This window comes from Charadrius vociferus, unplaced genomic scaffold (assembly GCF_000708025.1).
Source record: "Charadrius vociferus isolate BGI_N301 unplaced genomic scaffold, ASM70802v2 scaffold341, whole genome shotgun sequence".
NCBI classification, from domain to species: Eukaryota; Metazoa; Chordata; class Aves; order Charadriiformes; family Charadriidae; genus Charadrius; species Charadrius vociferus.
In genome coordinates, this window is record NW_009646847.1 from 28830 (window position 1) to 42369 (window position 13540).

The following is a 13540-nucleotide window of genomic DNA, read 5'->3' on the forward strand; positions in this document are numbered from 1 at the left end:
AGAAGAGCACTTCGTTGAAAATGTGCATGTTGCTGCTTGCTGGTTTTGCTTGTCTAAATTAAACTCTGATTTCCCTCCAGGCGTACATGATTGAAGCATGTCTACTATGTAGTCATAACATGTAACGATGAAGCTACCTTGGTGAGGTGTAGAGGCTTATCGGATTGGAGGAGAGAATGATAACCTGGCAGCTTTTTTACAGTGGCCTAACAGCTGGAGGTAGTGGCTTTCTCTGTAGCTTTCTGGTATTTATTTATGAAGTTGGACACAATTGATTTTGTTCATTGGGTCCAGCATTATGACATTTCATTCAGAATCTGACTTGCGCTTTGAGTCTACCCCCCAACATTTATTTTAAGAGAGCCTCTAAGGTATTTCAGTGAACAAATTTAGGGAGTGTCTTTTACTACGGTGGCTTGAGCTGGCCTTTGCTGTAGCCAGTTCTGCAATGCTTACAGCTTTTATAAAGAAAAAATCTTGCTTTCACAGGACCATAAATGGATCCTGGCTGCTCGCTTCTTTGTCCACTAGTGTCTACTGTTGGTTCTCCAGCACTGTTTGCAGATGCCTCCGTGTCAGTTGCAGGATCTGAAAAGCTGCCTGCTGAGCAGCTGCTGTTCTTGGGTCTTTGATACTTGAGAGAGACTCTAGGCACCCAGTATGCTGGAAAGAAAAGTACGTGGGACAGTGAAGAAATTATCAGAATTATCAGTTGATGCTCAGCGGTTTGTTTTACAGGAGAGCCCGCAGGTCCGTCTGAGGTGAGGGACGGGTTGCACACTTAGTGGCATGCATCTACAAGATGCAAACTGCACTGTAAAGAGCTTATAGTCAGGGTGGGAAGGAGAAGACAATTGTATTGAGTGTGACTAACTCAAGAAGCTCTTAAATGCTAGAGCTATGAGCAGAATTAAGGTACTCAGATTCCTGTTCCAGGGTCAGTACACAAGACCAGGAGTTTTCCAGCTGGTACGTGAAGATTTTTGAGCAGCTGACTGCCTCCTTCGACATGCACGCCCCCTCCAGTGTTTGGGTTCCCCGGCACTAGGCCAAACATGTCATCTGGCATCTGTCAAATTCCTGAGGGAGTGCAGTGGAGTAGAAAGCTGTGGGCCCTGCTACCTCTGCTGATCAAATGAAATGGGCAGGGTGGCGGGTGTATTTTGAAGGACGTTTGTTACTCCACTAGTTTCTGAAATCTTTCATGTTTGCCTGCATCTTGAAGACTAGTACAAGAACCAGGGGGCATCAAAGAAGCTGGCTGGAGCCAGGTTCAAAACAAACAAATGGTGTTTCTTCACGCAACAGGGAGCAGCTCAGTGGAACTCCTTGCCAAAGGCTGTTGTGGATGCAAGAATGTTAAGGAGATTCAGGGGAAGACCAGGCAAAAATGTGGAAAAGCAGTTCACTGCTGGTTTCTAAATAACAAAATGTTGTGGTTTTAGGAAGAGCCAAAACCAGCTGGAGGTTGGGACAGTACTTGGAGAAACTGCGTGCCTTGTCTTACACTTGCCTCCGTGTTATGGTTGCTGCTTATTGCTTTTCAGACTTCAGAGTTAGAAAAATGTTTTCGAGATATTTACCCCAGTGTGAATGACACTGTGTTTCAGAGCATGGACACTGCGTGGTGGTCACATTCTTCATCTCAGCATTCTCCGTGTAAGATAGCATCTGGGACGTGCTCCCTGGGACACCTTCAGTATTATAAACGAGCCCAGAAGAACACTTTGCTTCCCCCTAGCAAGCCAGGTTTAGCACTGCCCTGGCTGTTACTTTCGGAGGATATTTCACATTGCCCTTTTCAAACCCTTTTTCCCATTTGTGTTTTTCTGACACGAAAAAGCTTTACTTGGACTAGGGAAAGGAAGAAGAATAAGGCTACTGTTTTAACTGTGCCGGTATGGCTGACACAACACTCTGCTATGTACACCCCTCACTGACGTAATGAAACTTGTAAACGTAGATCAAGGCCTAATTTATGGGCAAAAATACCCTTTATATCTGTTACCCCACTGTAATCACTCGAGTGACAGGGGAACAATGTGTAGCTGATTGGAAGCAGGAGTGTTTGTCTTGTTTAAAAGTTACAGTTGTCTGATAAACTGTTCTGCTTTAGAGCTCTGAGTTGCTGTAACTGCAGCTATTGGGGTTTCAGTGAATACTATTTCCCCTTGATCCTGTGTAGTCACTGAAGCAGTGTCTAATTGTTGCCTTTTCTGGCCTTTGGTCCCAGATTATTTGAACAGGATTGCTGAATTCCACTGCAGCGTTACCTTGGCGTGATTGCGTAATCTCAAAGAAGCCTCACTGCTAAAAGATTGTTGAATTTTGCTTCATGATTCCTGCAAACTAGGTGCAGCAGGTCAGCCATTAGCTAGCCAACTCAAAGTCTGTATGTTGTTTGAAGCATAGATCAGTTTAAACTTCCAATTTACTTTGTTATTTACGGTGTCGTGGTAGTAACAATTAATACATTTATCAAATAGCAGAATTCTACTGAATTATAAGAATGTGAACAAAATGCAGGAGATGTGCAAAGATGGCAACTGAAATTTCATAGATGTTTCTGAGAGACTACAACCTCTTGTGCTTTAGAAAGCCTGTAAGTGCCTGAAATGAAGTGTGATTATTTGAAATCTGATACAGCCTTATGGCAATAGTATATTTTTCTCCCAAATCTAGGTAACTGGACCACCAGAATACATATTATTACTCCTGATTGCAGTAGTCTAGAAAAGCAAGTGTAGACTGTGGCCAGAGCAAAAAGGGTTGGCTGCTCAGGTAGGTGTGAACGATGAGAGAGGAAGCGGAGGAAGGCAGAATAAATGTGCCTCCCTGACAGGCTCTCTGAGGTCTGGGACTGCTCACACTTATGCCCTCACCACACTGGTATTAAAATCTGTGGCTTTTAACTTGTGCTCAATCTGTAATAGACAATTTCGCAAGCATTCTTACGATAGAGGGACATGGTTTATCTCCATTTTTACGCATGACTAGAAGAGTTTGGAGACGCATGTTTCTTCAGTATACCCTTTTGTCTGTTGCCCGAGTCCAGCTTTGTGTCTTGGCATGCGCTGCTGCTTCTGATAGCCTGATAAGTGTGACTAGAAGTCCATCTGAACTGGTTTCCAAGTGAAATGAGTCTGTGTTGTGACAACCTAACCCAAATTCATCAGTTGGTTTCAAGTATAATGTTTTTCAAACTATGTTTGAAAAGAAGGAAATATTCTACTACTGACAGCTTCTCTTTAAAATTACATGGTTCTAACAGAAGTTACGCTCTTTCCAGGCAAGTAAAAGGCTAAGGTAGGGCCTGTGCTCAGAAGAACTGGTAATTAAGAGCATTATTGAGATGAAAGTGAAGAGGAGGGAAGTATCGATGGTTGCTCACACCAAAGAGGCAGAAAGTTTTTAACCTCCTTACTGCACCAGCAGTAAGAAACCAATATTGAATACCTTTGTCTTTCTGCATTTAATTCCTGCGTACTCTGGCGTATCTGAAACCAGAACTCTGTGAGGGAGAAGGAGGAATGTCAGAGATCTGTTTTTGCTAGTGCTGACTTGCTCCAGCTTTGCAGAGATGCTTTCAGGGAAACCTCTTCGTGTCTTAATACAAGCTCTGAAGGACGTGTGTCTGACGAACACCATCTGTCTAGGTGGCTGCTTGTCCTTGTTTTCTGGCTAGTATAGTACTGGCCCATTATTGTTGCACAGTAATACTCTTCCCTTTCCTGGGTAAAAACCTCCTCAACCTGATCCAGCAATCTAATTAGTCATAGAGCTTAGCGTTACTTCTGAGCTCTTTTGTAGTTTACAGTGGGTCTGTAACAGCAGTTCCCAGCCAGACATATGCAGACAGGCACTTGGAGTTTGTGAAAAGGCAACTCCAGGCTCTTGCCTTCTGCAGTAAGTTTCTGTGTTGCCTTTGCCGCGTGCCTGCGTTTCTGACCTGCTGCTGATTCTTGCTCACTCCATATCCCTTCTAAAGGCTGCACAGACAGCATCTCCTGAGGTCTCAAGGCAACTTTCAAGGGCAAACTTTTTTTGCTTGCCACCTTTGAGCATCAGTGACATATTTAAAGTGAGTTTGGAGTGAATATGGGGTTGTATACCCATATACCCTACTTCTGCTGTTCTTCTCTGGACCTGGTTTGGAATTTGGAGAACTTTATTCAAAGATGAAATGATGCTTTTGAGAGCACCTGCTGTAGCTGTGAGTATTGCAGAGCATGAGAAAGTCTTGGATTATCTCCCTGCCTGGATCTCCTGTCTGTGACAAGAGCAGGCTGGCCTCCCTTCTGCCCCGCCTGGGCCGGGGACTCTGGAGGGTGTCTTATACTGGTGATGGCTGTTGTGCTTTCGCTTCCAAATAACAAGGTTCTCCCTGTAAAACTGTTCTCTCTGCTCAGTGGGGGTCGTCATATCCTTCCAGAACTGGTGCTTCAAGACCATTGATGTTGCTGTCAGCGTGTACTTTATTCGTTGTGTATGCTGAGGGCTCCGAGGACAAGGAGGTTCCAGTTCTGTTACTGTTGCTGAGGAAGACTTCTGAAGACTGGCACTTGGGCCCACCCCTCTTGTTCTTGTTTGCTTTTGTCTGTTTCTTTTCAGAAACAGACATTTTTCAGTCATTACTTCCTCTGGAAGTATATTTTTTTCTCACAGTTTGCAACACTTTCAGTTTTGATGTTTTCCTGCAGGAGCTGTAGCTTTGGGAAGTTTTGTGGCAGAGTAATTGACTTCCTGTATAAATAGTCTGGTTTTACATTTGCTCGGGTATGACAAGGTAAGAATTGTCTGGCTGCAGTTGTGGTTGTCTAGACTAGGTAGTTCTTTCAGAAATATGATATGCTAAAGTGTTTTTGATTTTTTTCTTTTGGCTTGGTGATTATAGTGAAGGACAGATGTGCATGAATAAAGAATTCTTTTTCTTACTTGTGGATTTAGCAAGTGCATAGAAAGGCTTCAGACCCAAAGATGTAGAGAGGAGTAACCTTTACCATTCTTCTTGTCTCTTGTATGTGCAGAGACTGGATGTCACTGAAAGCCAATATCCACTGCATGTTCCCTGTTACTGCAGGTTTTTGTCTGCCCTTTTAGGGTGGATGATTAGGAAAGCAAGGCTGTATTCTTAAAATTCGGTTCTGATATTTTTCCATCTGAAATGCGATTTCTGGTGAGACGTTCCTAAAGAGTTCTTCTAGAAGGCTAAAAGTAAACGGCCAGCTTTTCATCCCCTAGTTTCTGTGGATCTTTGCAGGCATGTTTATAAAATAGCTGAAAATTGGACAGTCCGAGTAATATGCATAGACAATACACGGCATCCTACCACCGCAGCTGAACCTGAGAGTGTGATCTAAGGGGTGCAGATATGATCTAAAGGGTGGTCTTGCTGCAGCCTGTGTTCCGATTGACTCCCTTGTGTGAACTGAGACATGCATCCAACTCTGTAGTGACCTCATTCACAGCTACCCCAGCAGATAATCGCTTCCTTTGGTTTTTTTGCTAGAATAGTCCCTGATCTAACTTCCTCTGAGATCAAGTGAGCACGAGGGTTGGTGTGGGAGAAATGGCAGCAAGACCTGTAGCCAGGCACAGAGGGAATAAGCAGAGTGGAGCCTCGCTTCGTTTTACGGCTAAGGCAATCTAATAACTGACTGCTAACCAAACTGTGTCCTAGGACTGCAGACTTTGCCCTTCATGGCTGCTGAGAAAGCTCCACGTTGATTTTGTTACATACCTGGACAATAAAGGGATTTATTCAGAATACAGAGCTCTGATATGAGGATTGCAGAATTGGCTGCAGCAACTCACTGGAGTAAACAACTGGATTGTTTTTGTGTCCACACTGAGTATGTTTGGTATGAGGTGTGATAGCCAAGTGGTAATATTTGGACTTTTGGCAGCAAAAAGAGACAAGCTGAAGGAAGAGGGGCAATGGCAACTGTTCTGTGTCTGTGAGAAGGAAAAGTATATTATAGAGAAAAACGGGTGTGTTAAGACTAAATTTTAGATCAAAGGACTAACATCTCTTCTCCAGTTCCAGGCTTGTAGCTGTGAGAGGCATTTCAGGCAGCAGTGAACAACTCTCATCTTCTCAACTAGAGCATTTAGTGCTTGTTGCTCGATGCTCTAGAACACTGGGTTAGTCCCTGTGTGTGCACTCTTCTGGCTGACCATTTTATTGGTTTTATTGGTTTAACTGGATCAGCTGTTAGTTTAAACTGAACTATTTGTTCACACTCCCACTGTAAAGAGATTGTACTTTGCTGGCTTTGTGGTTAGTGCTTTCCATTGCCAATCTGTTCCTGGAATTATGGTATTGACAGTGCTAGAGAAGAGCCCAACCCATCAAGGAAAACAGAACTGCACTGGGGTTTTTGTCAGTTCACGCCGCTTGATCTCACAGTTGTCTGTGACCGTCTCCCACAACAGAAATGCCAGTGTCGTTGCGTGGAGCGTCCTGTAGATTTGGTGCTTCTGTTCTTCTCCACCCCTCATTGCACAGCTACGTGCAGAGAGAGGCTATCAGACAAATACTATTATTTTTTGTAATATCTGAAGAAGTAGAATATCCTTTCCTCCACTGGTGTCTGTGAAGGCACTGTTATCTTGTGCTTCACTAGCACTTGAGTTGCCTCAGGAAAGTTCTTGAGAAAATCATGCAGGAGAGGCTCCTCTGCAAGCAAGGGAGTCTGATTTATGCAGTGAAGCCCATGAAAAGCTACATGAGGATATCCCTTCTTCTGTATTATTTTCTTGCCCAAATCTGTTACAAAAGTCACAGAAGGGATAGCTTGTCTGTGGGGGACAAGGCTGTGCTTCCCTGTGTATGTTGGGGATTTGCCTCTTTGGAAGGATTTTTATTATCATAGAATTGTAGAATGGTTTAGGTTTGAAAGGACCTTAAAGATCATCTGGTTCCAACTCCCCTGCCATGGGCAGGGACATCTTCCACTAGACCAGGTTGCTCAAAGCCCCATCTAACCTGGCATTGAACACTTCCAGGGTGGGGCCACCATGACTTCACTGGGCAACCTGTTCCAGTGTCTCACCACCCTCATAGTCAAAAATGTCTTCCTAATATCTAATCTAAATCTACCCTCTTCCAGTTTGAAACTGCAAGGTATTTTCCAGGCTGTGCAGCACATGTCGTTCTCTGTGAATTCCTGAAGGAGAAGCTGGACAATTGAACCTTTGGAAGATTTTATTGTTAAGTTATCACCATAACTTCTGTGATGAACGGAAGAGGCTGCTGACACTCTTGGTACCTTTTTTGTATCTAGCTTTTGCTCACCTGAAGTCTTCTCTTCCAGCATCCAGGTGGAGAAGAGGTTTTGCTCGAACAAGCTGGTAGAGATGCCACAGAGAGCTTTGAAGATGTTGGGCATTCCACAGATGCCAGGGACATGCTCAAGCAGTACTACATAGGGGAGATCCACCCGGTAAGGACCAGCTGGTCGTGACAGCCTCTTTCAAACACAGGATGGGACTCTGTAAAAGTGTGACTCTCCTTTATGTACCCCACTAAACACATACACCAAGATGTTTCTTGCAAAATAAGTAAGTAGTTAAGGGTTTTAGACAGTCTCTGTGTTGTCCAGGATTTCTGTTGAGGAAACAAAGCTAAGTTAGTCTTCTCTTTCCACCATTCAGAACAGATTTCTCCCTACAATTAAATCAAGGGCACTTAAGGAAGCTCATCTAATCGGTTCCCTCCTTAGGTGGTGGCACCATAACTTCGCCTTGCCTTGTAATTTAGAGTTCAGGAGGGTGAGATATCGCAGGGGTAGGGCACAAACACCACCTTCCTGCCTGCTACAAAAATAGTTCCTTTGGGTACTGAAGGAACGACTCCTTTGAAAACCGAGTCCAGGCAATTAGCCTTATGATGAGGACTGTGTACAGAACAATTCCCTCGTAAAGACTGCAGGTTTCTCTTGAAGTCAGTGCTTATCTTTTTTTCCTCTTCTTTTTTTCTCCTTGACAGCACGATCGTAAAAAAGAAGGTTCTAAGGTAAGCTATTGGTGTTTTACTTTTCTGTTTTAATTGATTGCTGTGAAAACGATGATATGCTCACAAAACGAACAAAGAAGTTGTCGCACGCCTTTTAGTTTTTCCCCCTGTGGAGCTTGTGACTTTGTTTACACAAACTACAGTAATGAATAAATCTTCCAAGCAAATTATACCTTTTTTTGTTGTTGTTCTGAAGCTCAGCAGTCACCTCAGTGTGAAATTGCAAGTGGTTTTTTGTGCTCTCTCTCCCCTGACATCAGCAACGTTATTTCCACACCTTGAGCCACAGACCATTTTTTTGCATTACTCGCTATGTCCTGACCACTGAACTGTTAGTGTTGTTAGATTCAAGCCAGGAGACAGACACAGCCACCGTGGGGTTGGCTGTAAAACAAGAATTCTCTGTTAACTGCCCTAGTAATCATTGGTGTTGCTTAAAACTCAGGTACTCCTGGATTAGAACAGGGCACAGTGTTGCAAAAATGGCTTTGAAATGGATGGGGAGAGGGAAATGGTAATAAATAGAATCCCATCTGAGAGGTAAACATGTGCCTCGCAGCTGGCTTCTCTTCTCACTTGGTTTGAAGGCTTGGACCCAGTGCAGCTCTGCCTTCAACAACGCTTTCATGAGATGTTGTTCAGAGCAGGGCCACTTGCAGAGTAGCAGGAATCAAGAAGGAAACTGTCAACAGAGAGAGCAGCAGCTAAAGCCCTGGGAGTGTTTGCTTGCTGTAGTCAGCCATAGGGAAGTCATAGCCATGAGGCTGGGGAAAGCCTGCTCTTGGTTATAAAGTGGCACTGTGTGATTATGCATGTATTCACCTGAAGATTTGTTGTTTGGTTCAACTCCATTTCATAAACAGAATCACACGCCTAAAACGTGCATAGAAATCTGAGTAGCTCCCTTGGTTATGTGTTAAATATTTTTTTTCAAATATTTTTCTCTTCTGAGGAGAACGTCCAGGGAGTTATGTACAGCTACAGTCTTTCTGCAGTGTTCAGCTTCTGTTTTAAAAGCAGGCCCAAGTATAATTTAAAAATAGCAGCAAGGGATAGAAGTCAGCAATGTCACAATAAATAGGGGGGAACCACAAAAAAAGAAAAAAGTTATACATGTGACGCAGCTCAGAGGTAACTCCCCACAGACCAGTGTCAGTGTTTAGTATCTGCTGAATGTATTGTGGTAGAAAAGCAAACACCGAGGCTCTCAAGGAAATGGAGATAATTCTATTTAGGATGGGCAGGAAAGGTGACTTTCGGCTGGTAGGTATTGGTTAAACTGGAGAGTGGCAACAGCCATCGAGGAAGAGGCTGTAGAGTTGAAAGCCTAAATGAGCATTTCAGCTGACTGGAAAAAGTATGTAAATTCTCAGAGTTTTATGAAAGAGGAAGTATAAAAATTTGGAAACGGGTTGTGTGCAAGAGAAGAGTTGAAGAGAACGTTGTGGTTGTATGCTTCAGGGGTCAGGCAACAGGACAGCAAAGGGGGATGTGGGCGGGGGTTTGGAGAGGGGATCCCAGTGAAAGGGCTATCCATAGCAGAGTGCCAGTTATCATCCGGAGCATGTAAGATGAACAGACTGGTTTGCGAGGTAATGAACAAGACCTTTTTTTTGCAAGGGGTGCAAGTTCCAGTGTGAAGTTGAGGACTGGGTGGGAGGGATTGGATTGATGAAAAGAATGTGGAGGTGAGGATGAGGGCAAACATCCCCAGAAACATCTGCACTTGTGACAGAGGGTGTTTGGGAGTGGAGGGGAGGGTTATTTTTCCTCCGTATTTATAATCACATGTTCAGTCTTGTAGTCTTATTAGCACGTTTAATGTTTCTTTCTTTTTTTTTTTTTTTTTCCCTGCTAACTCCCTCTTTCCTCCTTCAGGATCCAAGTATGACATCCTCAGGCCAAGCAAGGTATAGTATCTTCTTAACATAAGAGTAAGAAATTGAGGGGTTAGGACTCTTCGTTTGTTGAACTGCATATTAACTCTAATGGGCAGGGGAAAAAAACCCCAACCCCGAGGATATTACTGCGTTGTCCTTCTAGCAAGCAGATAGTCCAAAGTTGCCAAGCTGCAGTGCACCAAGTTAGCTGCCAGGGCGTTCACCTCCCATGTTGGATGTGAAGACACAGCCGGTGGTGAGAAGTTCCCTGCTCCACGCTGGGCAGAACAGGCATCCTGGTATTTTGCACCTTGAATCTTCTGGCCCACGTGTTCATGTTACACAACTATGGCTACAGTCCCTTTGCACTACAGTTATTATTTGGGTGGTCACTGCAGGCAAGTGTTTGTGGCAGCACAGTGATGTGCATTTTTTTTGGAGGATCTTTACCATGACCAGTCCCATTTAGTTGAAAATCCAGGAGTTCTTACAACCAGAACAGGGCCCTAGTCTTTCGTAGCTGATGCAGAACTCTTTTGCTAAGGAAGCTGCTGAAGGTGAGCCTGTAGCCTCTGGTTTATGAGTGAGGAAGATTTATGGTGGGATAGCTGTAGCAATTTCCATCCTTGAGTCAACTCGGCTGTTTGTATAGCACAAATTACAGTCTGACTTACTTAAGGAAAAAAAAAAACCAAACCCAAACAACAACCAACAACAAAAAAAAACCCCAAATTGGTTTCTGTATGTGGAAACTTCAGGAGTTCAGCTGCTATTTTATAAGCCACCAAGCCACGCTTGCAGGCACAGGGGCCTCTTACAGGGGCCGGGCAGAGCAGTGAGCACAAGGACTGCTTGAGCTTCCCATCCCCGTGAGCCAAGGCCCGTACGGCTGGTCTGTGAGCTGATGGGAGACAGGTCCTGAAAGTTCCCTAGATGAAAACAGACATGTAATAAGCGACGAACATCTTGAATGAATTATGAACTTGAGACTTTCTTCTGGCTTACGTTGTGTGTATTTTTGTTTTATTTTGTTTTTTCTCCCCGTAGTTTCTGGTCAACGTGGCTAATCCCCATCGTCGGAGCACTGGTCATAGGTTTAATGTATCGCTATTACATGTTGGATGGGAGAACCTCTTGAACTGACCTTGCTGGGACTTCAGAAAGCCTGAAAGAGAGGGTGTGAGAGAGTGCACGCGTACAACACGTGGAGTTCTGCTTCCCTTAACCTTTTTTGCCTTGCTTTTAGCTTTGAGTCTGTCAAGTGATGTTGATATCCATGGGGACCAAGCTAATACCAAACTCTCTATCCTAACTCTGGGACCCACAGACCTGTCGTACTTTCCTCTTGTGGCAGCAGGGCAAGTGCAACTTCCCGGTATTCTCTTAAGTTTGTGTGTGGTCTCCCTCGCGTGTGCGTGCTCGTGTGCTCTCTCTCTCGCCCTCTCTTGCTCTCTGAAGTAAAGCACAGATAACCTTTTTCTTTCGATGCCTTTTCGTTAAGCCAGACAACGTGAAACAGCTGCTAGTGAGCCTGTGGATTTGCCTCAGTCTTTCACACAGCATTGTCAGAAATAAACTTCAAGTTGTCTACAGTCCTTTCCAGAAAAGATGTCCAGAGATTCGGCTCCGCAGTAACTTTCCCAGTGCATGCAGGCAACACTAATTGGAGCAGCAGGAAATTGTTAGCTTTGCTACCTCTTTCTGTACGTGTCTGTTTTTAACGGTTAAGCAAATATAAGTATTTTAAAAGCGATTCTGTTCATTTTGTAATGTTTGTACTTGTCCCTTTAAAATGTATATTCTGTGCAACAATTTATACTGTGAATCCTGGTTTGTTTGGGTGCTTTTGTGCTGTGTGCGGCAATGCCAGAAATGGGAACTGACATGTGGCTTCTCGAAATGCAGATTTTTCTTTCTCCCTGAGGTCTTGATCCAACACATGTATTGGAAACAAAACTCATTCTTACTCACTGTGAATGTGCACCAGATGGGGGGGCAAAACCAAATAAATCCTGTCTTTTTTCCCTAAATGAAAAGGGAAAAGACACCCGTTTGGGATTTGTGCATAATGCTGTTTTTGTCTTGGAACAGAGAAGGATATTTCTCTCTTCTTCTGTTTTTGTGAATCATGTAGCCGACCTCCAGTGGTGCAGAGACAATGTAAGGTATGCTTCATGCATTGAGGCATGAGTCTTTCCAGCTTTTCCAGCACATTGGTCTGTGACTTCAGGACCTGCTGAAAAAAGGGAACTTGTGTTCTGCTGTCCAATATCCTTCTGTGGTGCTGTACAACGCTGTTCTAACACTGGTTCCTAACGCAAATGTTACAGCAAAGCTGATCACCCTTTTGAGTGGCAGCAAAAAGGGAAGTGATATGCTGGGGTCCTCTTTGTGAAAAACTCCCATACGTTGGGGCTTTTCTTCTCTCTTCTGTGAAACTACTATGTTCCCCAGAAGTTTGTGTAGAGGAATTTCTTGGATGTGGAATTATCCTCTGCCTTTTTAAAAATGAAGGCCAAGGAACTGCATAGTCACTGGGAACAGAGCGCACTTCTGGGGCTGCATCACTCCCTCTACTCCAGCGGACATGGGCCGGTCCCTGCCAGCAGCATGTCAGGTTTCGGCACTCGCTGGTTTAGCAGAGTTGCAACAGAAGTACCTGTAGAGGTCTGTCTTCCTACAGGACGTTTTTTACTGCCAACGACTGTTTTGCCTCTTATGGTGAATTGTCTGGCCAGGGACACCTGCAGTTCACCATTGCCAAAGTGGCTCGTGGATATCCTATTGCAAGCTATGTTTGTCCCTCGTTCTCTCCTGGCTGTTTTGGTGGTCTAATTCCTGTTTATTCTGTCCAAACAAGAGTCTAGTAGAAGAGTATAAATCTGAGCCAAGGAAAATCCAGTGGGAAAGACCTGGGAAATTCTATTTAGCTACACTTTAAAGGATAAAGGTGACAGGCCACATAGTCATACATTAACATAGGTCTTGAAGTGAGTGAGGGGTCAGTCGATGTAAGTTTATGGAAAATAGATCTTATCAGTCTGAAATGATATTTTTATATTCCAGATTATCTGAAAATACACTGATGTGCTGCTTAGGCTTCTGTAAGGCTTTTGAGTTGGTACTGCAGGGTATATTGCCTGATTTAACAAAACCAATGCAAAAAATCCACAAGGACAAATTGAAAACTGAAAGATTTGATTTAACAGTAGAAGGGCAATAGTCAGTTGGTGAACGTGTTTCAAATTCACCTCAAAGAGCAATCTGTGCTTGTTTAAGACTTAGCAGTGACCTGGAAGGAGACAATTGCCCCCCAGTAAAACCAGTGAGCTTAGTGATGGTTGCCTTGTCTGGGTGGGTCTGAGTTGCTGGTAAGATGGATGCGAGGTTGTGTATGGGAAAACAAACCAGGCAGCAATGCTGGATGTTGGGGCTGCAGCTTCACACCAGGGAAGTGGCAGAATGTGACACCATGGGGTAAAGGTCCGGCGCGTTCCTCTCAGGCGTTAGTGGGAAGGCTCATCTGTGTTTGGCCCTGTCGCTGCAGTGGATGAATGCTATGACTATGCCTTTGGCTTTTAAAAATCCAGTGAAATGCCATGTAAATGATTAAAAGCTTGGAAGGCATTATTTATGGTGAGAG

The 13540-nt window shown here is 44.0% G+C and overlaps 1 protein-coding gene across 1 annotated transcript in view; it reads left to right on the forward strand.

Moving 5' to 3' along the window:
- The window catches only part of LOC104294460 (cytochrome b5 type B), a 16507-nt gene extending 5472 nt beyond the window's left edge, over window positions 1–11035 (forward strand). Inside the window, exons 3-6 of the mRNA XM_009894072.1 lie at window positions 7317–7445; window positions 7991–8017; window positions 9896–9927; window positions 10945–11035. Coding sequence (XP_009892374.1) covers window positions 7317–7445; window positions 7991–8017; window positions 9896–9927; window positions 10945–11035 — 279 coding nt within the window. The remainder of the gene's footprint in view (window positions 1–7316; window positions 7446–7990; window positions 8018–9895; window positions 9928–10944) is intronic.
- Window positions 11036–13540: the final 2505 nt, after the last annotated feature.